We start from the raw sequence: 23,350 nt of genomic DNA, 5'->3' as shown, positions 1-23,350 counted from the left end.
ACTAAACGTGTTTTTGCACCTAAACTTTTATTTTTTTTTTCAAAACTTAATGGTGAGATACTAAAATGAAACAAAAACTAAACTTTAGTTATGATTTAAAAAAATAAAAGTTTAAGTACTAAAACTGATTAAAATTAATAGTTTAGGTACTAAATGCATAATTTACCCTTGATACAAATATTGTTATTTTTAAAATAAAACATTTTAATATCTTTTCGATTAAGTTGATATCCAACCGATTATTTTATCTATATAGGAAATATACTCTAATATAATATCAAATGTAATACCTATTATTTGACAAAACATTTAATACGATTAATTCTTTGTAGTTGAATAATTTATCAAACTGATAATCTTATATTAAACATTTCAAGAATATAAATATCAAGTTAAATATTCGATCAAAATACAAATATCATATGTGACATAAATATTTTTCTAATTGTATGAGGTGATCACAAGGGTAACATATGTTCAAAACCTTTCTTAACTATTAATAATACACACATCTTGTAAATATAATTATTCGAACTCAAAATCTTTAAAGAGGATGGCACTGATGTGACATTAATATATAAACTCAAACTTATGCTTAATAATTGAATGCTAGGAAGTTAGGTATAGAGACAGCTTTAGCAAACCAATTGCATTAAAAAAAAACTATTGACAACTTGGATTATTCCTCGACAAGAATAGGGATTTAGAAATATTTTTGGTAATTTGAATTTAAATTTTTAAATTATATAATAATATTATATAATACTAATCGAATTAAAATTTAATTATAATAATTAAATAACTTAACGTGAATGCATTGGCTTTTGTTTTTCAAAATTTCAAATTTATTTAATGGACCGACAATGTTCTTTAAGGTTTTTTATTCGACAAGTGATCATTATTATTTTAATATATATTATATGAGGAAGGTGAAAAGAAAAAGAAAGGAAGGACAGATGGTCATGCTTAATTAGATATAACAAATCATACCTTGGAAAGCTGCGAAAGTAAGTAGAAGTGATTTGGTTTATTATAATAATAATAAGGATAAATTACATATTTAGCACTCCAATTATCACTTTTATTCTGTTTTGATCACTCTTTTATGATTTATTTCAAAATCATACCACTATTTTAATTTCATTTTAGTCATACACCGTTAAAAAATTAACATAACTACTAACGTGGTATTTTTCTTCTTCTTTTTTCTTCTCAATAGTGATGTGACATTATTTTATGAAGACACATCAGCACCACCACTAATTTTTTAACGGTGGATGATCAAAATGAAACCAAAATTAAATGTTAGGTATAATTTCAAAACAAAAAATGATTGAATGATTACAACGAAACAAAAATAACAATTGAGATACTAAAGGTATAGTTTCCCTAATAATAATAGGCCTCCCACTTGCCTAAATGCACCTTTTCCTTGGGGTTTTGGGTTCCAACACCGTAAAGGTGTATAAGTGTTCAATATTAAATTATTGAGAGTCTTTGAATTATATTATCTTATATTTACTCTAGACTAATAAAAAGACTTTATATTTGTATATTATATCATAATTTTTCATTTATTATTAAAATATAGTTAATTCATTCTATACAATAAAATTATATGAACTTTGTTAATTAATTAAGTTAAAAATAGTAAACGTTTGAATGACTTAATTTCATAACTTAATTTGATTTTAAAAATTTTAAATAATAAAACAATACTCATTAATTAGATTAATTTAAATTTTTTAATAGTTTAAACCCGACTCAACCGAATAATCAATTTTATTTTTAGTATATTCAAGGAAGGCATATTAATTAGCTTGAATCACATCAACCATTGCTTTAGCCTTTATGAAATGAAATGTTTAATTGTTTTCAAAGAAGAAATGAAATAGAGAACATTGAAGACTTCAACTACTTATTGCAAAAGGCTCTTACTTCAATAGGCAAAGCCTGGCCCTAACTAGTTTTTGTCACCCAAAGTTAGACCAGCAGCCACCTTCTTGAAAGCTGGCCTGGAAGAAATATCTTCCCACCAGGCTTTAACACGAGGACGTTCGTTTATCAGTTTCCCATACGGAGTCTTCATCAGATAGTATATATAAGAAAGGTGGTGCAGATCGGCCAAGCTATAAAAATCCCCAGCCAGGTACTTGCTGCTGCTCAGCCTCTTCTCGTACACATCCAGCACTTTCCCTAACTTCGCCGAGCTCTCATCAATAATCGTTTGATTTGGTGACCCGCCGTACATGACAGGCACGATGATGGATTGGTAGAATATTGGGCCGACTGCGGGGCTGAATTGCTGGGACTCCACCTCCATCCACGTCTTCACTAGTGCAGCTTCTTTCGGGTTTTGGCTTCTTAGAAGATCACAGCTGCTTCCTTTGAACTTTTCAGCCACATATGTTGAGATTGCCCTGGATTCTTGTTTTCCCAAAGGGTACATATGAACATTAATGAAACAAAATTAAGGTAGGAGAGGGAGGGATGTGCACTTCACACGGATTTGACGAATTTTGACTCGGTCTAATTCAATTGAGTCGGTTTCTTATTTTTACTTTAAAAATAAGGTCGGATCATAAATTTTAAGGGTAAGGTCAAATCATATTGAAATTAGAATATCATTTATATATAATTGTAATAATAATTTTATTTTATTTTTCAATTAAATCTTTATTTTCACTAATAAAAATAATTATATATAGGTCTAGCAGAATATGATACAAATACATATTTTGACCTAAAAATTGAGATCGAATTTCGAATTAGATGAGATCCTTCTAAATTCCAAATCAAATTAGATGCAGGTGTATTGGTTTATTTTTCAGGTTAATTCGAGTGGGTAAAAAACTCGAACCAACCCGACTTATGATCATTCTAAGTAGGACAGAGATTCATGTTGAAAAGAAATTACCAAAGAGAGTTAGATCGCCATCTTCTAGTGCAGGGATCTGACCAAAGGGCTGCATATATATTTTAACATAAATTTAAAATACTAGTCATGGTTTAAACACATTGTAAAAAAAAAGGATGGGATCTTTACATTTTTGGCAAGGAAAGCAGGCTGTTTGTGTTCACCAGTTTGGAGATTGACAGGGACGAGCTCAAATTCTGCACCATGCTCGTGGAGACAGGATATAACCTTGGCGGTGCATGTGGACATTGCAATTCCGTACAACTTGATCGTCATTGAGAGATTAAATTAGAAACAAAATAGATAGAGCAATAAATTGATGAGGATTTACAAATACTTTTGTATCTTATAATATATTAAAAAGTATTTCATTACTTAATGACGGGATATTAGTTCTATATATAGATGTGAAGATGTGGACCGAGTATTTTTATGCTACAAACATGGCTATGGCGCCATTTGTTATGTATTTGTTATATTTCCTCCCCCCCCCCCTCCCCCCATTACTTCTTATATACCCCGGTAGATAATATCTAAATCAAGATAGTGAAAATATCAATGTTGAAGTAATGCTCAGTCTATAACACTAAGACACCTCTAATGAAAACAATCACAATGATGATAAAGTCCCATGTAAAACATAAGACACTAAACAATCGACCCAGAAACAGTGCTAAATCCACTACCCACTACCCTTGGGGACTTGTTGTGAGATGGAGTTTTTCAATATGGTACACAGGTTTTGTGGAATGCATGTCTTTTTGCTCCAACTGTATCTCAAGCAATTTAAACAAGGGAATCGCTTTCATTACTTAGGTTGTTGGATCTTAATAATGTGATTATTGAATATGGATGTCATGATTACTTAATGATCAAATCATAATTTAACAATGTTTATTGGGATGTTATCCCAAATTATATTAATCCTTTTTCTAATTGGGTAAACTATGTTAATGATAACTTGAATTTTTAGGTTATTTGCACTTTGGATACGATATTTTGTAATTTGATCCCTTTTAAGACATTGAATTAACTAGTAAATAAATATTTGATCCCATTTATCCCGTTTATATTTTGTATGGTTTATTATTATAATTTAATTTAAGAAATATGACATATTTTAAAGGCTTAAATATATATTTGGTACTTGAAATAGACATATTTTTTTTAATTAGTATAAAAAAAATCTTGTTCTTAAATTAGTACCTTAACTTTAATTACATCCAGTGTTTTATCTCGTGCCAATGATGAAATAAAGAAAATTAATCACTTAAGATCACACAAAGAAAATGTTAAAAAATCTAACCAAATAAATTCGAACAAGAGATAAATACGAATAGATCTGACTATATTGACAAATGAACTACAGAAGGGAATAAATTTATTGAAAGACCATCGACATACCGCAAATCAGGATCAATCGATGTGAAAATACTATCCACAAACACAAATCGCATATCCAAATTCAATTCGAGGGTCCAAAGCATAGAAGATTATCATGATAACAAATAAGTGTCATCTCGATTAGCCGTAGCGATATAAAATTCAACCCTAAAAAAATAAACGAAAACAACGATCAAATAACCGAAAACTACTATAAAGACAGAGAAAAACGTATTATAAAGACAGAATAATACGTGCCAAAAATGTAGAATTGTTAAGAATAAAAAATAAGAAAAAACAAAGAAAAAATAATGAATACTAGCAGTCGATAACCAGCACCAATACTAGTGTCGCCGTTGATCACAAAGACGAAGAAAAAAAAACTAATGGAGGCTATGAATAAAAGAAAAAAAATAGAACAAACCCTTATTTTTATAAGTTGAAACTAATCGAAAACTACCATAGAAATAGAGAAAAACGTGTTATAAAGGCAGACGAATACGTGTCAAAAAGGCAAAATTGTTAAGATTAAAAAAATGAAAAAAAAATAAAAAATAATGAATATCGACAATCGATAATCAATACTAAGATTAGTGTCGGCGTTGATAGCCAAGACTAATACCAAGGCTATGATTATATAATTTACAAAAATAATATTCATATTTATATTTCCTCAATTTAAATCATATTCCCGATTCTTTGTTACACTGATCATTTGATTTATTGATACTATACATATCTACATTATTTTTTATAAGTTGAAAGTATTATAAATTTAAATAAATGTTTTGATTTTAATTAACATTCATCTCAAATATTTTTCCTATGTCGAGCAAATCATGTATGATTTATACAATGAATTTTTCCTGTGAAGTTCAACTCATTTATGGTTCGTACAATGAATTATGAGAAAATAACCTCATTGACCAAAAATGTCTTAAAATATATGATTTTAACCATTTTTTTTAGATTTGCCAAAATGACCAACTAAATCACAATGCGATTGATAATTCGCAATGCGATCTCCAGTATCGCAAATCGCAATGCGATCGATAATTCGTAATGCGATCTCCAGTATCGCAAATCAGTTTTCAGATTCGCAACGCGAACTTCGACTATCGCAATGCGAACTTAGACTATCGCAATGCGAACTTAGATTATCGCAATGCGAAAATGTGAATATGTAAATCGCAATGCGATAGTCGAACTTGGACTATCGCAATGCGAAAATGTAAATCGCAATGCGATAGTCGAAGTTCGCGTTGTAATTTATTCCAAATTCGTTGCGATAGTCGAAGTTCGCGTTGCGATTTATTCCAAAATCGCAACGACGGTATTGCATTTGTTTCTTAAGAATTTCCTCTAAAAAGATAGTATTCGCGCGGACGTGTCGAAGACACGAACTACCACGACCACGACCCGACCACGACCCGACCCGAGGCGGACGGCGACGGCGGTAGCGCGCGAGAATCCCCCTTGTTCTCTATCACTCAACAAGGAAGTGGGAAAGCCAAGCCTTAAATATCATTCACAATAGTGTTTCCAATACTATGTGGGATTGAGCATTACCAACATTTGTTTCCAATACAATGTGATTATTCAGGAAACAATTAACAATCATGCACCTTAAAACAACTGAATCAGCAACCAATTGCATTAGTATTATACGATTAAATATGTCATAATTAAAAGTCAATCTACAATCAATCGCGATTATTGCAATTTTAAGCAAAACATTCAAAAATAATATCACTATTTAAGGCTCAATCCCACATAGTATTGGGAACAAGTGTTGGTAATGCTCAATCCCACATAGTATTGGAAATATTATTGGGAATGGTATTTAAGGCTTGGCTTTCCCACTTCCTTGTTAAGTGATAGAGAACAAGGAGGACTCTCGCACGCCGTCGCCGCCGTCTCGGGTCGGGTCGTGGTCGTGGTAATACGTGTCTTCGACACGTCTGCGCGAATACTATCTTTTTAGATAAAATTCTTAAGAAACAAATGTAATATCGTCGTTGCGATTTTGGACTATCGCAACGAACTTTGAATAAAACGCAACGCGAACTTGGACTATCGCAACGAATTTGGAATAAATCACAACGCGAACTTGGACTATCGCAACGAATTTGGAATAAATCGCAACGCGAACTTGGACTATCGCAACGAATTTAGAATACATCGCAACGCGAACTTCGACTATCGCAATGAATTTGGAATAAATCGCAACGACTATCGCAACGAACTTGGAATAAATCGCAACGCGAACTTGAAATAAATCACAACGAATTTAGAATAAATCGCAACGAACTTAGAATATATCGCAACGTGAACTTAGACTATCGCAATGCAATAATAAGGGATGTTGACATGGTCTTCTACGCACCACGCTGGAAGTTGTTTACTTATTACAGCAGGACTCTGCTGGTTGTGATTTGACAGTAGTTGTTTAAGTTTAGTTTTTAACTTTATTTCATCAAATAAATATATATATAGAATATTTTATCGTACAAATCATTTATGATTGATATGATAATGAATCATTGGTGAGGATAAATTGCAAAATTTGACAATATATGTTAAATTAATTCAAATTTAATATATTTTAATTCGGAGTGTATCTATATCACGTTTATATTTGTTACATATTTATTTACATTTTCTTTAATAGAAAATATTAATTTTATTAAAAATAGAAAATATTTAAATTATAATAAATATTTACAACCACAATCGTAAATTAAACATAAAATAAGAATATTTTTCTAAATACAAGAAAATTAACAACTTAAGATCACACAAGGATCATACAAGAAAAATGTTAAAAAATATAACCAAATAAACTTGAACAATGAATAAATACAAATATATCTGACTGCATTGGCAAATGAACAACAAAAGAGAAAAATTTATTGAAAGACCACCGACATATCTCAAATTAAAATCGAGTTATGTGAAAATACTATCCACAAACACAAATCACATATCCAAATTCAATCCGAGAGTCCAAAGCAGAAAAGATTGTCATGATAACATATAACTGTCATCTCGATTAATTGTGGCGATGTCAAATTATACTCTAAAAAATAATAGAAAACAATGGTCAAATAACAAAAAACTATCATAGAGACAAAGAAAAATGTGTCATAAAGACAGAAGAATACATGACAAAAATGTATAATTGTTAAGAAAAAAATAAAAAATAATGAATATTGACAGTTGACAACTAACACCAAGGCTAATGTCGTCGTTGATCATAAAGATGAAGAAAAAAAGAAACTAATGGGGGCTATGGAAAAAAGAAAAAAATATAACAAACATTTAGGTGGCGTTTGATTTGCTGGAATGTTTTTGAGAGAATTTAAATATGTGAAGCAATTGGAATCTGTCAGGAATTAGAATCCAATTCCATATTCTGTTTGGTTGGCAGGAAATTGAATTGGAATTTAATTCCATATTCTGTTTGGTTCGCAGACATGTCAGATGAATTTGATTTCAGTAATGTAAAATGACAGGATTGCCCTTCTTATTTTTTTTTTTTGCTTAATTTTAGTTTGTTTTATAAATTACATGTAACAATATATTATAAAAATTTAAAAAAAATTAAATTTAAATTTTATTAATTGATTATTCATTTCAGTAAATTATAAAAATCATGTTAATAAACATCATAAGTTAAAATCATCCCAATTAGGGATGGTCATCGGTCAGGTTGGGTCGGGTTTTTGGTCCACCTGACTCGACCCGAGAACAAGGGAACCTCCATCCGAGACTCGACCCGACCAAAATAAAGTTTCACCCGACCCAACCCAAATATATGAATTAGAAACTTGACCCGACCCGAAATAATAAAAAAAATATTTTTATGCAACAAAAACAGTGACTTAATTGAAAATATATATATAGGGGTATTATTGTAATTATTCCTAAATATATAAGGTAAAATTATATATTTTTTTGGGTCGAGTCGGGTAGGGTATTTTTCATCCTAAACACCAAACCCGACCCTAATATCACACTTAAAAAAATCGACCGACCCGACCAAAATAAAGTTTCACCCGACCCGACCCGAATATATGAATTAGAAACCCGACCCGACACGAAATAATAAAAAATTATTTTTATTCAATAAAAGCAATGACTTAATTGGAAAAAATTATATATAGAGGGGTATTATTGTAATTATTCCTAAATATATAAGTTGAAATTATATATATTTTCGGGTCGGGTATTTTCACCCTAAACCCGACCCGACCCGACCCGAATATCACACTTTTAAAAAACCTACCCAACCCGACCAAAATAAAGTTTCACCCGACCCGACCCGAATATATGAATTAGAAACCCGACCCGAAATTATAAAAAAAATATTTTTATTCAATATATGAATAAGTTATCAAAAGATTGATGAAAGTAGTATGGTCGAATTTCAATTCCCTCCAACAAAGGAATTGAATTTCATCATATAATAGATGAAATTCACTTTCCCTCATTTGATGGAAAGTTGAAGCCATGAGGGATTCTAATTCCCTTGGAAACTTGAATCAAATATGGAAAAATGGTGGAATTTGATTCCAATCCCCCCTAATTCTAAGGGATTCATGCGAACCAAACGCCACCTTATTTTTATAAGTTGAAAATAATCGAAAACTACCATAGAGACAGAGAAAAACGTGTCATAAAGGTAGAAAAATACGTGTCAAAAAGGCAGAATTGTTAAGAATTAAAAAAATAATGAATACAGACGGTCGACAACCAGTATCAAGATTAGTGTCGCCGTTGATCACCGAGACTACCAAGGTTATGATTATATAATTTACAAAAATAATATTCATACTTATATTTCCTCAATTTAAATCATATTCCCGATTCTTTGTTACACTGATCATTTGATTAATTGATACTATACGTATCTACATTATTTTTTATAAGTTGAAAGTATTATAAATTTAAATAAACGTTTTGATTTTAATTAACGTTCATCTCAAATATTTTCCTATGTCGAGCAAATCATGTATGGTTTATACGATGGATTTTTCCTGTGAAGTTCAAATCATTTATGGTTCGTACAATGAATTATTGGTGAGGCCAAACTCCTAAAGCAGCCAATACATGTCATATCAGTTCATTTTTATGATTATAGGCTTATTTACACAAATAATGAGAAAAAAATAAAAATATTGAAGGAAATAAGTTAAAAAATTATAGTAAAAATAATATGGTCTTCAATTAATTTTATACAAATGATTTTACTATAACACACAATGATTTAATACGAAGACGGTTTTATTTTTATCATAGCTTTTAGTTTATTTTTTTAAATAATTTCAAAATTGACTAAAATAGTTAATTTTTATATTTTTCACATTATTTCCCTAAAAGCCCCGTTTTGGTTAAACAACCCTTCGTAATGTATTTTTTTATAAAAAAACCCTTCGAAATGTTTCAAATGTAACAAACTATTTAATGGTTGAATGACACTTTAAAAGGGTATTTACATATTAATGGTTGGTTCTACGTAAATTATTTTATATATTTATATAGCTTTTTAATATATTTTGCATTTATTGTAATTTTTCATAATAAATTAATTTTAAATTTTAAATTCATTACTTATAAAATAAATTATATATCAAAAATATCTATTGGCAATCTCCGCTATCCAATAGGATTCCAATTGCAAAAGATAAGGCCGATTTTGCTGATCATTTGGCCAGCAAATTACAAGAACGAGAAGCACATGGGTGAAAGAACACCCTCGATGGACAAAAATGACAGAACGTTATATAAAATCCGTCAATCTACCCAACGTATGTAATGATATTGATAGGCATCCTCAACAATTAGTGGGCAAAACAGAGATTATTTAGTTACCTATAGTTTTTAACGTATTTATGTTTTAATACTTCAATCATAAAAATTATAATCGTATTATTAAACTTTCAAATCTAACTTGTTTAGATCATTTAACCGTTATTTTTTAACGGTGTTTAATTTTTTTAGTAAAATTTTAAAACACCCCTCTCTATAATTTTTTCAAACTTAGATTTTTAGACTCACTTTGATTCATCAATATTAGAGTGTTTTCTTTCAAATTGAGAAGTGGGGAGCTCAAGAAGGTGAAGAAAAACAATATATTTTGATTCCGTGTTAATTAAACAATGAAGATTACAGACCGAACAAAGATTTTGACTTGAATTTTGTTGAAATTGAGAAAAATTAGACTAAGAAGAAGAAAAGAAGAAAAATATTTTAATACCAAGTATATTATAAGTGATAATCGTCGACGGTCGAATTATAATAAAAAGGAATGTTAATCGTGAAGATTAATGTTGAAATTTTATGTTAACAACAGAAGTAAAAATCCCCAAAAAGTAACATTTTGGGCTAGTGTTAAAGATTTAACGCTTGAAAACTTAAATAAGCACAATTTAAAAGTTCAGTAATAAGATTGTTAAATTTTATAATTCAACGACCAAAACAAAAATATTGAGTATTAAGTAATGAAACATATAATTTACCTTTTATTTTACTTCATTCCTTTTCATTTATCAAAAAGAAAATAGCTGCAAAATTTTTCTCAGGTACACTTTTTTAAAGATTTATAATTTAAATAATCATTAATAATTGTTTTATATTTTTTATCCGTTAAATTTCTAATTATTTTTTTTATTAATATGGAGTGAGTACATGATACTATTTGTTAAAAGAACACTCTCACCTATTTGACATTAAACACTTATAGCTCTGGCAATATTGATAATCGAACCCAAGACCTTAATGAATAACAATAATTTTTTTATTGCCGAGATCACTTTGTTCGTGCTTTATTTCTAATTATTTTTTGTATGTATGGTGTTCTTTTATTTTATTCAATAAATCTTTTTCTTTCTTCTAAAATAATCTAAAATGGTGGATTTTTTTATTTGCTCTTGTAGCATAATTTTTCTTTTTTCACAGTTAGTTTTTTTGTCCTCTATCCAATTGACGTTTATTTGATTATTTTATTAATTACTTTATACTTAAATTGATTATTTCATATTGATAAATGATCACAATCACTAAAAATATATTATATTTAAGTTTTGCTAAAGTCCGTGTTTGTCATGTTTTTTATTATTTAGTGTCGATGATGCTTATTTTTCACAACCGATATTGATGTTGTTTATATTTTAATTCCAAATTGTTTGATTGAAATTTTTTACTGTTTTCTTTATATGATCTTATTTTTATTATTTAATCATTATTTTTTACGATTTTAAGGAAAATAATGTTTTAATATAGTTACTTTATTTAAATTGTATGCGAACTTAAATATTTTGATAAATTCGAATAATTTTTCAAATTCAGATATTAAACTTATTGTGAGAGAATGAAGACCTTGTAACTAATTAACATTTTGTAGGTATAAATAGGGATCGAGGCAAACACCAAGCCGCACAACCAAAACACATAAACTTCCACCGTAGCATGCAATGGCAGCTAAATTTCCCATCAACTTTTCGGAGCATTTCTTACATTTCTCGTGTTCCAGCCTTCCTAGTGAATTCGAGACCCATAACACTCGAATCTCTTCGAAATCACGAGCAAGACCGGAGAAGAAGCAGCGGTAGCCCCGATGACATCGGCCGACCAACTTTCGATGGCTTGTTTCATTTTGATGCCAACCACACCCTTTCCAGTGGGAGATGGTACCACTCCCCGTTGACCTATGGTTTCACATCCACTTCCTCCATGCCCCCGAATCTGAATTCCAACGTGGTTGTTGCCGTCATCGATGCGGCATTCCGAAAATGGCAAGGTGCTGTCCCTGAGTTCGCGTTCCAAAGGATATACCCAGGCGAGAACGCCGATATCAAGATTTCGTTTACTACACTGGACCCTAAGAATTATGGTTTTGGTTATTATCCACCTGATGGGAGGCTTTACCTTGATATTGACCACACGATTTGGAGCACTAAATCTTACCCTGCAGGTAGGAATGGACCAAGGGATGGTTTGAGAGTGCGGTCGTTGTCATGAAATTTTCAAATTTCATATAAATTATATATATTTTTATTGATAATTTATTTTCGTTTCTATAACATAAAATTTTGCATATATTTCTGTATGTAGGAAACGAGCTGGATTTGATGTCTGGAGCCATGCATGAAATAGGGCACACGCTCGGCCTTGAGCACAGTAGTGATCGAACTGCAGTCATGTATCCTTATCTTGATTATGGAACTAACAAAAGGGAGCTTAGCCAAGAGGACATCTATGTAGTACAGTCTTTATACTACACTTCCCTGTCGCACCTTGAGTTAGCTAAATCTATATAGCTAATTTCAAGACCTTGGGAAGCTTGATTTTATCTTATTAAATAAGTGATTATCACATTTAAAATTATTATAATAAGAAGTGAAGTATAAGCGTAAAGCTTTTGTAATTGCATGTGCTAATCAATTATCGTATAATACATAAATTAAAATGGATTATTATCTTTTAATAAGGAGGAAAATTTCTTTTCTTTTATAAATGGCTTTAATCCACAATCATACGCCAAGCTAAAAATTAAAATATTAAATTAATAATACATGGTGGTATTAAAAGATTTAAATTGTTTAACTCAATCACAATAATGAAAATATTGAAGTATGGTATTTTATTACTAATCGTAACATTGTGATTTTATGATAAAGACGCGAATAATTTGTATACGAATAAATTTAGATGATGTTTTATTAGAGATCTGTATTCCACCTTCACTAAATTCTCCTATTGGCTTCGAATATTCCTGTTCTAGCTTTTCCACGCTAAATTTATTTTGATATTTTAAAATTTAGGTAAACTATGCATTTAGTACATAAACAATCAGTTTTGATCCGTTTTTAGTATTTAAACTTTAATTTTTTCAAATCATACCAAGAGTTTAGTTTTTGTTTCATTTAGTACTCAGTCGTTAAATTTTGAAAAAAAAAATGAAAGTCTAGGTGCCAAAACACGTTTAGTACCTAAATCATACTTAAGTTTTGATTTTTTTAAAAAAAATTAGGTACTAAAACGGATCAAAACTGATAGTTTAAGTATTAAACGTGTTAAGTTTTTAACGATGGAGTATTAAAATGAAACAAAAAGTAAAATTTAGGTATGATTTTAAAAATTGAAAGTTTAAGTATTAAAACGGATCAAAACTGATAGTTTAGGTACTAAATGCATAATTTACCCTAAAATTTATATAACAAATTTATTCCTATTAACTTATAGAAATAATTGTATCATATGTCTTCAAATTCATATTATTATTTTAAAATTGTTCATAAATTTTGCACGAACCAAGCGATCTTAATAGTTAAGGGATTTGTAGTTATCCATTGAGTCATGAGTCCAAGCACTGCCTATAAAGTGGTATAAACCTTTTATTGTCAAAGTGCTAGAAATCTTTGAACATTTATTATCTTGTATTAATTCTAAATTTATAAAAAAATAGTCCATAAATTTTTGAATGTTTTAATTCTATCTCCATACTATGTCTCTCGTTCTAAATTAGTTCTTAAACTTTTGAACGTTTTAATTTCATCATCAAACTATGACTCTCATTCTAGATTGGTCCTTAAACTTTTGAACATTTTAATTTCTTTACAAACTATCGAAATGCACTGATCATATCCCTTGTTAATAGAACTATTAGATCAAGGTATATTATTATATATTTGGAAAAAAGATAAAATTTAGGATAACTTATGGTTGAAACTAATTACATATTTGGGTGAATTTGAGGATGAAATTGGAAGATTAAAAAGTTTGAAGACTAATTTAGATAGATGATCACAATTTAAGGATAAACTTAAAAAAATTAAGGACTAATTTAAAAACATGTGATACAATTAATTTAATTAAACAATGATCAAATAAATTCTAGATAACATGTTATTTCAACTGAATATATATTAACAAACCAATAAAATTTTTAAATTCTTAAACTATAACCATGAAAAGTTTAAAATCTATAACATAATATATTTGAAAGAGACAAATTTTTAATTTTGTTTATATCACACGTATTGATTCTTCCAACTCAGGAAACAGTTTAATAGTTGAATTATTGTATATTTTTTTATAATATTTTGTAAGTTGACAAAATTACAAGGCATTGTTGAAAGGCATATGCGCATACACTTCTTCATTAAAAACAAAATTTCAAAATAAAAATTGCGTCAAAGCGCAATCTGATTGAGTATTTAAAGGTTACACGTTATGTTATTAATGTCATAATCTATATTATTAACCTTTTTTTATATAATAAGTTGTCATGTAAAAATGACTTTTTTAGAGAAGTAATAATTTTTTTTAAAAAAATAGAGGCATCTAAAATTTATTTATGTATTTGAATTATTTTTAAAAAATTGGACCAAAACATTCAATGTTATATAAAGTCGTTTGAAAGACGATTTTACATGAAACTATCTACTTTAATTTGTTTCTTTAATTACCTTTCTTATTATTTCCTTAAACAAACTTCCAAAAATATCATATAATATTTATAATAATCACATCTTAATCATTGATATATTTAATATTCAGGAGATCACATCAGAATACCTTAATTTGGTGCATCATCACGTCGTGGAGCTCTTCACAAACTCCGTTCTTTTATTGATTTCATATAAACTATAAATCTAATCACTACTATATACTTATACACACACATTTGTTATTCGGTAATTTCTTTTTCTTGTTTATACTAAAAATGTCTACAGTCTCCGATGATCCGATAGTAGAAACCGATCACCATGAGGAAGTTTCCGATCAGCGGCAGAACTTATTTGACAAGTTAAGCAGGATCGATTCCCTGGACGTGGAGTCCGCCAAGGTTCTAGACCGCCATGGCCGCGCTTCTCGGGTCTGCAAACACAGCATTTTAGTTAATCTAATTCATCGTTTTATATGTACATACATAATACTTTGGGATTGTTGTTATAATTTTAAAGGCTTGGGGGTGGTCGGCGATACTGCAACTGGCCTTTCAGAGCTTAGGAGTAATATATGGGGATATCGGGACATCGCCGCTATACGTATATGCGAGTACTTTCACGGACGGGATAAAGCACGGCGATGACATATTAGGGGTTCTCTCTTTGATATTCTACACTATCACTCTCATTCCTCTTACCAAATACGTTTCATTGTCTTGAAAGCCAATGATAATGGCGAAGGTAATTTTCACATTTAGAATTTCAACTGCATGCATCCATCTGCAGAAGCTATGGATTATATTTTTATATATAATTAAACTTATTAAGTTCGTACCAACTCACGTAAAATCATGCGTTATAGTTAACCTAACATGAATTATATATGCATGGGTACCTGCAGGAGGAACGTTTGCTTTGTATTCGTTGATATGCCGATATGCAAAGGTGGGTTTGATCCCGAGTCAACAAGCTGAGGACGCTGATGTATCGAATTTTCAGCTGGATTTGCCTACCAAACGCCTTAAACGAGCTTCAAAACTCAAGTCCACGTTGGAGAATAGCAACTTTGCCAAAATTTTCCTTCTCATCATCACTATGCTCGGTACTTCCATGGTCATCGGCGATGGCGTCCTCACTCCTTGCATCTCAGGTTTACGAAAACTCCACCACCAATAGATCAAACAATAAACATATATATATATATATATATATATCTTCAATGCTTTCAAGTTCATAAACTAGTTTTAAAAAGTTATTTATGTTCTATAATTTGCAGTTTTATCAGCCGTGGGAGGAATCAGGGAAGCAAAATCTTCTCTATCAGAAGGCACGATTGTTTGGACATCTGCAGCTATCTTGGTTTGCCTCTTCATGGTTCAAAGATTTGGGACCGACAAAGTCGGCTACACCTTCGCTCCGATCATTTGTATTTGGTTCGCATTCATTGGGGGGATTGGGGTTTACAACTTCATCAAATTCGATCCAACGGTGGTGAAGGCCATAAACCCCAACTACATTGTAGATTACTTCAAGAGAAACAAAAAGGATGCATGGGTTTCCCTTGGTGGCGTCGTTCTTGCCATAACAGGTTCTGATTCAACATTTTTGCTCCATATAACCCCCTTTAAAACGTGCTTTTTTAGTGAAGGAAATTTACACCTCCATGCAGGAACCGAAGCAATGTTTGCTGATGTAGGCCATTTCACGGTTCGATCCGTACAAATAAGCATGTGCACGGTGACCTATCCAGCTCTAATACTAGCATACACCGGGCAAGCTTCTTTCCTTCGTAAACATGAAGATTTAGTGTCGGATACCTTCTACAAGTCAATTCCAAGTAAACCCTAAACTTTAAACCTTAAATTCGATAACATCGTGTCTAATGCCTTGCTTCGTTGCAGATGGTATATATTGGCCGATGTTCGTGATCGCTGTGGCAGCTGCAATAATAGCAAGTCAAGCAATGATTTCAGGGACTTTCTCTATAATCCAACAATCACTCGCCTTGGGGTGTTTCCCTCGAGTCAAAGTTGTGCACACTTCCACCAAATACGAAGGACAAGTTTACATTCCCGAGGTTAATTACCTCTTGATGTTGGCTTGTGTTGCGGTCACCGCTGGTTTCAGGACGACTCAAAAGATCGGCAATGCATATGGTAATCCCCCAACACTTTGATGATATGCGGTAACGTTGTTGTACATCGATCGATTCTGAAATTAATCGTCATAGAACAGGGATCGCCGTGGTATTCGTAATGACTTTGACATCATCTTTGTTGGTTCTAATAATGATAATGATATGGAAAACCAGCATACTTTTGATAATCGCATATGTTATCGTCATCGGTTCCGTGGAGCTGCTCTATTTGAGTTCGGTCCTGTATAAATTCGACCAAGGAGGGTACTTGCCGTTGGCCTTTGCGGCGTTTATAGTTACTGTGATGTGTATTTGGAGCAACGTGTATCAAAGAAAGTACCATTACGAGCTTGACCACAAGGTTTCCCCTCAAAAGTTCAAGGAGATAGCTACGAACACATGTTTCAGCCGAATCCCCGGACTTGCCATGTTTTACTCGGAGCTCGTCCACGGCATTCCGCCTATCTTCAAGCATTATTTGGAAAACGTATCCGCGTTGCACTCGGTACTCGTCTTCGTCTCGATCAAATCATTACCCATCAGCAAGGTTCCGGTCGAGGAAAGGTTTCGTTTCCGAAGAGTAGAGCCGAGAGAGCTTTATGTCTTCCGCTGCGCTGCTCGATATGGGTACACAGACGTGCACAATGAGGGAGACGGTTTCGAAATCAGTTTGCTGGAAAAATTGAAAGAGTTTATCAAAGAAGACACTTTGTTAAACATCAATGATCGTGGTCCAAAGGAAGACCAGGATGCCGAGAGAAAGACGATATCGCATCGGAAAACGGTGAAAACATGAATGAAAATGGAGGAGAAATAAGTAGTAATGGGTGGTTAGAAGATGTTGAAATGGTGGAGAAAGCAAGGGAAGCTGGAGTGGTTCACTTGGTTGGTGAAAACGAAGTGATTGCAGTGAAAGGTGCGGGTATAGGGAAGAAGATTTTGATCAATTATGCTTATAATTTCATAAAGAGGAATTTGAGGCAAACTGATAAAGTGTTTGAAATCCCTCACAAGCGTTTGCTTAAAGTTGGGATGACTTATGAGCTATAGAGAAGCGTGAGATGTCATGGGATATATGATTAAGTGATTTCCTCCATTGAACATCTGAAAAAAGCTTGTTATATTTTGTAGTTACCCCTGTTGTTTAGTCTATGAAGGAAGAAACAACAGTGTACGAGAATAAAATGAACTCACAAATGGGCCACGTCCCATTCCTATTGATTTCATCCCACTAAAACCCAAACTCCGGTAGTTTTTGTTACGTCAGTTTCCAAAACTATTATTTGGGTAAACACTGGTAGTCACTAATCTTTTAAGATACTTTTTATTTTGATGACATAATTTTAATTAAATCTAATTATATTTCAAGGAAAAACTTGTCAAACTACTTATATTATTTATTTCAATTCGTCGAAAATCCTTTAAATCTGTTTAAATTACAATGGAAAATTAAAAATTATAACATCTTAACGACAGCAAATAATAGCAGCTATAATAAAAACAAAATAAAAAAGTAATGACTGTAATTCAAGTTTTAAAATTTGATGATTAAAGGAAAAATGCATTAAACTAAAAAACAATACATTCTATTTTACTATTACCTGTAACGATTGTTTTTCCTTCAAATTTTTTAGTCATTCTCAATCATCGATTAAATTATTGAGATATTACCTTTATAAAATTAGAAAAATAATTTTTTAAAAATAAGATATTACCCCAAAAAATTTCCTGAATAAAAATATTAAATTGTATTTTTTTGTTCGAAAATGGAGGTAAAAAAAAACACTGCCTACATTTCCTAAAATAGGATTGTCCAAAGGCAACACAAGACAGTCAGACAAGGCCGCTTTGGTAGTTTAGCCCTTGTATCAAAACTTACATGCGAACGCGCGTGGTCTCAACTCTCATAAATCGAACCCAACACAAGCGTTAATCTTCGTTCGCTCTCTTTTCTTTTAAATTAACAGCAAAAAAGAAGAAGGAGAAGAAAAAAACTAGAGAGAATTTCTTCTTTGCTCTATTGTTGTTATTTCTCCCTCTGCAAGTTCAACTTTCATTTCGTATTCATGAAAGTTAATCCCTCTTTTACAAGGTAACCAAGACCTCTCTACTTTTTCCTGTCTGTTCTTTTCTTTATTTTTGTAGTTTTACTTGTGGTAAAAAAAGAGTAAAAAAGAAGAAGAGTTAAGTGAATCGAGGTTTATACTTGTATAACGATGAAAACCCACTTTTTCCAGGTTGGTTTTGCTACGTGGAATTTAGCTTGGAGTTCTTTCCATGGAGGTTAGCTATATGTTTTAGAAATAAAGATTCCTTCTTTTTTGCATGTTTATTATTTATATACATTTGTTACCAACTGCTCATCGGTTAATCTCTTTTTTCTTACTGTTTTGTCTAATTGTTCAGTTCGCTATGTGTTTGATCAAAGGAGATTGCGTGTTTATTTTTTTTCGCTGAGATAATGGACATGTTTTCCAGATCTTTTTACTGCGTACACTCTTATGTTTCAATGAGATTGTCCGAATTTGACGAATTGAAAGCTTTGTGCCTTGGCAGATGAATGTCGGTTACTACTTGGTTTTGGTTCTTTCTGTTGATAATTTAGATTAGTAGAAATGTAAATGTTATTTATTTCAATTGCAGCCGTGAGGTTTCATGATTTAGGTTTAATTTTATATATCTTTTGGATGCAATTTCATGAGACGATATTATGATGTATTTTTGCTCAATTCTTTAGCTGATGGACACCACTTTTTTGGATAATGACATGGAGGGAATTGATTATGAACCATCTGAAAAATCACTTGCTTCATGTTCCTTTTCGGATGAAATTTCCGGAGATCCACAGCTGATTCCTCGTGTCGGAGATCAATACCAAGCAGAAATTCCACCTCTAGTTGGAGAATGTTGGAGTTTAGAGGTTTTAAAGCAACCAATCGATTCAAAAACCGAAATGAATGTGCCAAACCCTTTTCCAATGGGATTGTGTATCCATCTTTTCTGGACAAAGGCTGAAGCTGAAAGCATAAATGGTGCATTTGAATCTGGAAACAGTGAAGAGAGCCACATTACTTTGAGTCATGGATGTGCAGAATATAAAGTTGAAAGTCCTACGACGGCTAATAGGAAAGACATGAAAGAGAATTGTAAGCTTCAATCTACAACTGGAAATAAGATGGATGCTGAATTACACTTCCCCGAGGAGCCAAATTCTAAGCTGAAGGTGGATAGAGGTACTTGTCCACTTCCAGGGTCTTCGAGTGAAGTATGGAAGGATATTGAACTTGATAGTATTCTTCTTGGGCTATACATCTTCGGAAAAAATCTAATCCTTGTGAAAAAATTTGCTGAGAGTAAAGGGATGGGAGAGATATTGTCTTTCTATTATGGAAAATTTTACAAGTCCGCTGGATATCGGAGATGGTCAGAATGGCAAAAGTTGAGAAGCAGGCTGTGCGTTCATGGACAAAAGCTGTTCACAGGGTGGAGGCAACATGAACTATTATCTCGGTTATTTTCTTATATTTCAAAAGAATGTGAAGATATGTTGCTTGAGGTATTTTCCTGACTTTTCTATACTCAAAACCTACGCAATAGATCTTTCCAGTATTGCTGTTGACTGTTACCTACCTATCAAGAACATCTCTCGGAGTCTACTTACTTTTGAACATGATTTTGCAGCTGTATTTGGTCTATATTTTTTCAGAGAAAATTATTTCACCATGATGTTTTATGAATTCTGATTGTTGTAGGTTTCTAAGACATTTGGGGAGGGAAAAGTAACATTTGAGGAATACGTATTCGCTATAAAGAACACAGTAGGCATTGGTATGCTCATAGAAGCCATAGGCATTGGCAAAGGAAAGCTAGACCTCACTGGCAATGCTATGGAGCCAATAAAAGTGAATCATGTAGTTTCTTTCCATCCCGAGATACCAGTTGGCAAAGCTTGTTCTAGTCTTACATCAGCAGAGATTATCAAGTTCCTAACTGGAGGTTTTAGGTTGAGCAAAGCTAGATCGAACGATCTTTTCTGGGAAGCTGTTTGGCCTCGACTTTTAGCTAGGGGTTGGCACTCTGAACAGCCCAAAGATCAGGCTTTTTCTGGTTTAAAGAATTCTCTGGTGTTCCTGGTACCTGGTGTTAAGAAGTTTTCGAGGAGGAGATTAGTGAAAGGTGACCATTATTTTGATTCCGTTAGTGACGTTCTTAATAAAGTTGCATCAGAACCGGGGCTTCTTGAGCTTGAAATTGAAGGGCCGAAAGGCAGCGGAGAGGACCTAGAAAATAAGTTGGACCCAGTAATAAAACAAGATCCTAATTTTAATTCTACAAAAGAAAAACGTAGTTGTTACCTCAAGCCACAAAAATCTAGCTGCAATCCAGATCTAATGAAGTTTACAATTATAGATACTAGTTTATCCAACAGGGTTGAACGATCCAGAGTTAGAGAGCTAAGAAGCTTACCTCTTGTAGCTAGTAACTTATCCACCCCTTCTAGTATTTCCATTGATTCTGAGGAGGATACATCGGATGACTCTGAAGATGAAGAGGAAGAAACAAGTACTACGAATGCTGCAGTGGCCCTAGCTAATGGGGGAGAATGTCTTGACATAACAAATTGTGTAAATAGTAGCTCAAATACCGTTATTCCCCACACCTCTGAAATAAGCATTATATCAGTGGAAAATCGAGAAATGCACAACAGAAGCCTTCTTCATGACGAGGAAGAAAAGTTTAAGAAGTATAATTTCAGCCAAAAGGTGCCGTCTAGTGATTCGAAACATTTGGTTCCTGTTACTAAACAGCAGGTGTTAACTGACTGTATCAATGGAGAATTAAGCTGTAGTGTTGAAAACATTTTGGTTGACAGGATGTTAAATGAAGACATTTCGCACTGTAGGTCTAACTTGCCTGATGCCTGTGAAGATACGGTTTTTCAAACGGGACCACAAAACTTGTCACCCTCGAGTTCTTTGTCTGAAGGCAGTCCTGATCAGAGAAAGGAAGGCATTTTCTCTGAAAGCTACCTGCATGAAGAAGGATCTCTGACAAGACTCGGCCACATACATTGATAGACTTAAACATCCCTCAAGTTTCATTGGGTTTTGGAACCGATGGACCCTTCATCTCAGAGACGGTGTAAAATAGTTACAATTCTTGTTCACAGATATCATTCTTTCAGTCTGAAATAACAGTGCAGCCGAATTCAAAGATTCCTGATAAAGTTGCGGAGGTCAACCAGCAACCTACAATGCAAAACCGGCGGCAGAGTACTAGGAATCGACCGTTAACCACAAAAGCTTTAGAAGCTATTGGGTGTGGGTTCTTCAATCCCAAAAAGAAGCGAGAGCCTGCAGAGGCTTCCCAGAATAACTCACGAAGAGTTCGTTTTAGGCCACATGTTAGTGCCCTTTTTAGAAACGGTGCTAATAATTCCAGCATGGGGGAAACTTAGGATGGTTTCTGCAGTGCAAAAAAAAAAGCCAGTCACTCGCATCAGAATACGATACATCAAGAAACGAGCCGGAGAATTGCAATATACAAAGCTGTTCCGAAGCATTGTGTTTTCGGGTGATTACTGATTTTGATTTTTTTCCTAGTCAATCATTGGGAGGGCAAATGTTTCCTTAAATCCATGAGGATGACACTAACCTCCATTCCCCCAACTCACTGCAGATTCGTGACCATTATCCGGTGAAAGAAGTTTGAAGTTCCGAACATGTTCATCTTGTACATAAGTCGGATGAAACCGATGTTGATCTGATTTGGGGTTATAATCACAGAAAGAAGGGCCTTTTCCAGCCTAGAAGCAATTAACACAGGTGGTTCTTATTTCTTACTGCCTTATTGATAATTTGACTTGCAAACAGTGCCAACCTTTAATGTTGGACTCTTGACAAAGATGACTGCCCTTTTTCCAGTTAATTTTCTGTTTCTCTATAAAACCATGTTTTAGTTATCAGAAAACGGTGTGTTGAACTTGAAGACATGGTCAAATGCAGGAGGGACCATTTATGCAAATACAAAGAGCCCTTGGGTCCATTTCCATTCTGAGCCAAGAGCTTAGCTTTGGTCATTTTCTAGCTGAGTTCTTTATTTTCCTCGCATGGATAAGACTTGAGGGACCTCACTTTCATGAGGCCGGTGGTGAATTGATGATGATGTTAATCATTAATTTAATGCTTTAATTGCTTTGCCAGTCTAGTTAAATAATGCTTTTCTTTAGATTTATGTTTAATGAGTCAAAAAGGTGTTGAATTACTAAGGTCTTTTGTTTTCTCCCTCCAACAATCCTCCCATTGATTGACATGAATTTGAACCAAAATTTGTATGGGTTTTTAGGGAAAATGAAAAACATGATGTAAATTATCAAAAAATGCTTTAAGAAAGTCCTGTCGTAGACGAGGCTCTTTGATATTTTGTTTAAGGGTATTGAGTTCTTAATCATTCAATCTA

General features: G+C 32.6%; 3 protein-coding genes and 1 pseudogene across 4 annotated transcripts; 3 read left to right on the top strand and 1 right to left on the bottom strand.

Moving 5' to 3' along the window:
• Positions 1 to 1,963: 1,963 nt before the first annotated feature.
• On the bottom strand, positions 1,964 to 3,196 carry LOC120127294 (glutathione S-transferase F13-like). Its single transcript, XM_039145231.1, has 3 exons — positions 3,047 to 3,196; positions 2,918 to 2,966; positions 1,964 to 2,427 (listed from the first exon to the last, which is right to left on the bottom strand). Exons 1-3 carry the CDS (start codon positions 3,191 to 3,193, stop codon positions 1,964 to 1,966), a joined length of 660 nt encoding a protein of 219 aa, XP_039001162.1. The 5' UTR covers positions 3,194 to 3,196.
• Positions 3,197 to 11,747: 8,551 nt separating this feature from the next.
• LOC120127280 (metalloendoproteinase 1-MMP-like) lies at positions 11,748 to 12,725 on the top strand. The gene is made up of 2 exons (XM_039145223.1): positions 11,748 to 12,275; positions 12,416 to 12,725. The coding sequence occupies exons 1-2, from the start codon at positions 11,771 to 11,773 to the stop codon at positions 12,619 to 12,621; spliced, it is 711 nt and encodes a 236-aa protein (XP_039001154.1). The 5' UTR covers positions 11,748 to 11,770; the 3' UTR covers positions 12,622 to 12,725.
• Positions 12,726 to 15,014: 2,289 nt separating this feature from the next.
• Positions 15,015 to 17,978, top strand: LOC120127472 (annotated as a pseudogene).
• A 929-nt stretch (positions 17,979 to 18,907) lies between these two features.
• On the top strand, positions 18,908 to 22,819 carry LOC120127454. Of its 2 annotated transcripts, none has more exons than XM_039145370.1 (4): positions 18,908 to 18,983; positions 19,129 to 19,174; positions 19,629 to 20,447; positions 20,644 to 22,819. In XM_039145370.1, exons 2-4 carry the CDS (start codon positions 19,169 to 19,171, stop codon positions 21,964 to 21,966), a joined length of 2,148 nt encoding a protein of 715 aa, XP_039001301.1. In that variant the 5' UTR covers positions 18,908 to 18,983; positions 19,129 to 19,168; the 3' UTR covers positions 21,967 to 22,819. The 2 variants fall into 2 exon arrangements, with proteins under 2 accessions (XP_039001301.1, XP_039001302.1); XM_039145371.1 differs by having other exon boundaries at positions 18,909 to 18,983; positions 19,632 to 20,447.
• The last annotated feature ends 531 nt before the right edge of the window (positions 22,820 to 23,350 follow it).

The sequence above is a fragment of the Hibiscus syriacus genome, unplaced genomic scaffold (assembly GCF_006381635.1).
Source record: "Hibiscus syriacus cultivar Baekdansim isolate YM2019G1 unplaced genomic scaffold, ASM638163v2 tig00110467_pilon, whole genome shotgun sequence".
Classification (NCBI taxonomy): Eukaryota; Viridiplantae; Streptophyta; class Magnoliopsida; order Malvales; family Malvaceae; genus Hibiscus; species Hibiscus syriacus.
This window is presented reverse-complemented; position numbering and strand designations above follow the sequence as displayed.

Coding starts and splice junctions, on each gene's coding strand:
- LOC120127454 (XM_039145370.1), top strand. Junction 20,448..20,643: donor GTGAAGATATGTTGCTTGAG/GTATTTTCCTGA, acceptor TGATTGTTGTAG/GTTTCTAAGACATTTGGGGA.
- LOC120127294 (XM_039145231.1), bottom strand. CDS start 3,193: ATGACGATCAAGTTGTACGGAATTGCAATGTCCACATGCACCGCCAAG. Junction 2,967..3,046: donor CTGCTTTCCTTGCCAAAAAT/GTAAAGATCCCA, acceptor ATATATATGCAG/CCCTTTGGTCAGATCCCTGC. Junction 2,428..2,917: donor TGGCGATCTAACTCTCTTTG/GTAATTTCTTTT, acceptor TGGGAAAACAAG/AATCCAGGGCAATCTCAACA.
- LOC120127280 (XM_039145223.1), top strand. CDS start 11,771: ATGCAATGGCAGCTAAATTTCCCATCAACTTTTCGGAGCATTTCTTAC. Junction 12,276..12,415: donor CACTAAATCTTACCCTGCAG/GTAGGAATGGAC, acceptor TTCTGTATGTAG/GAAACGAGCTGGATTTGATG.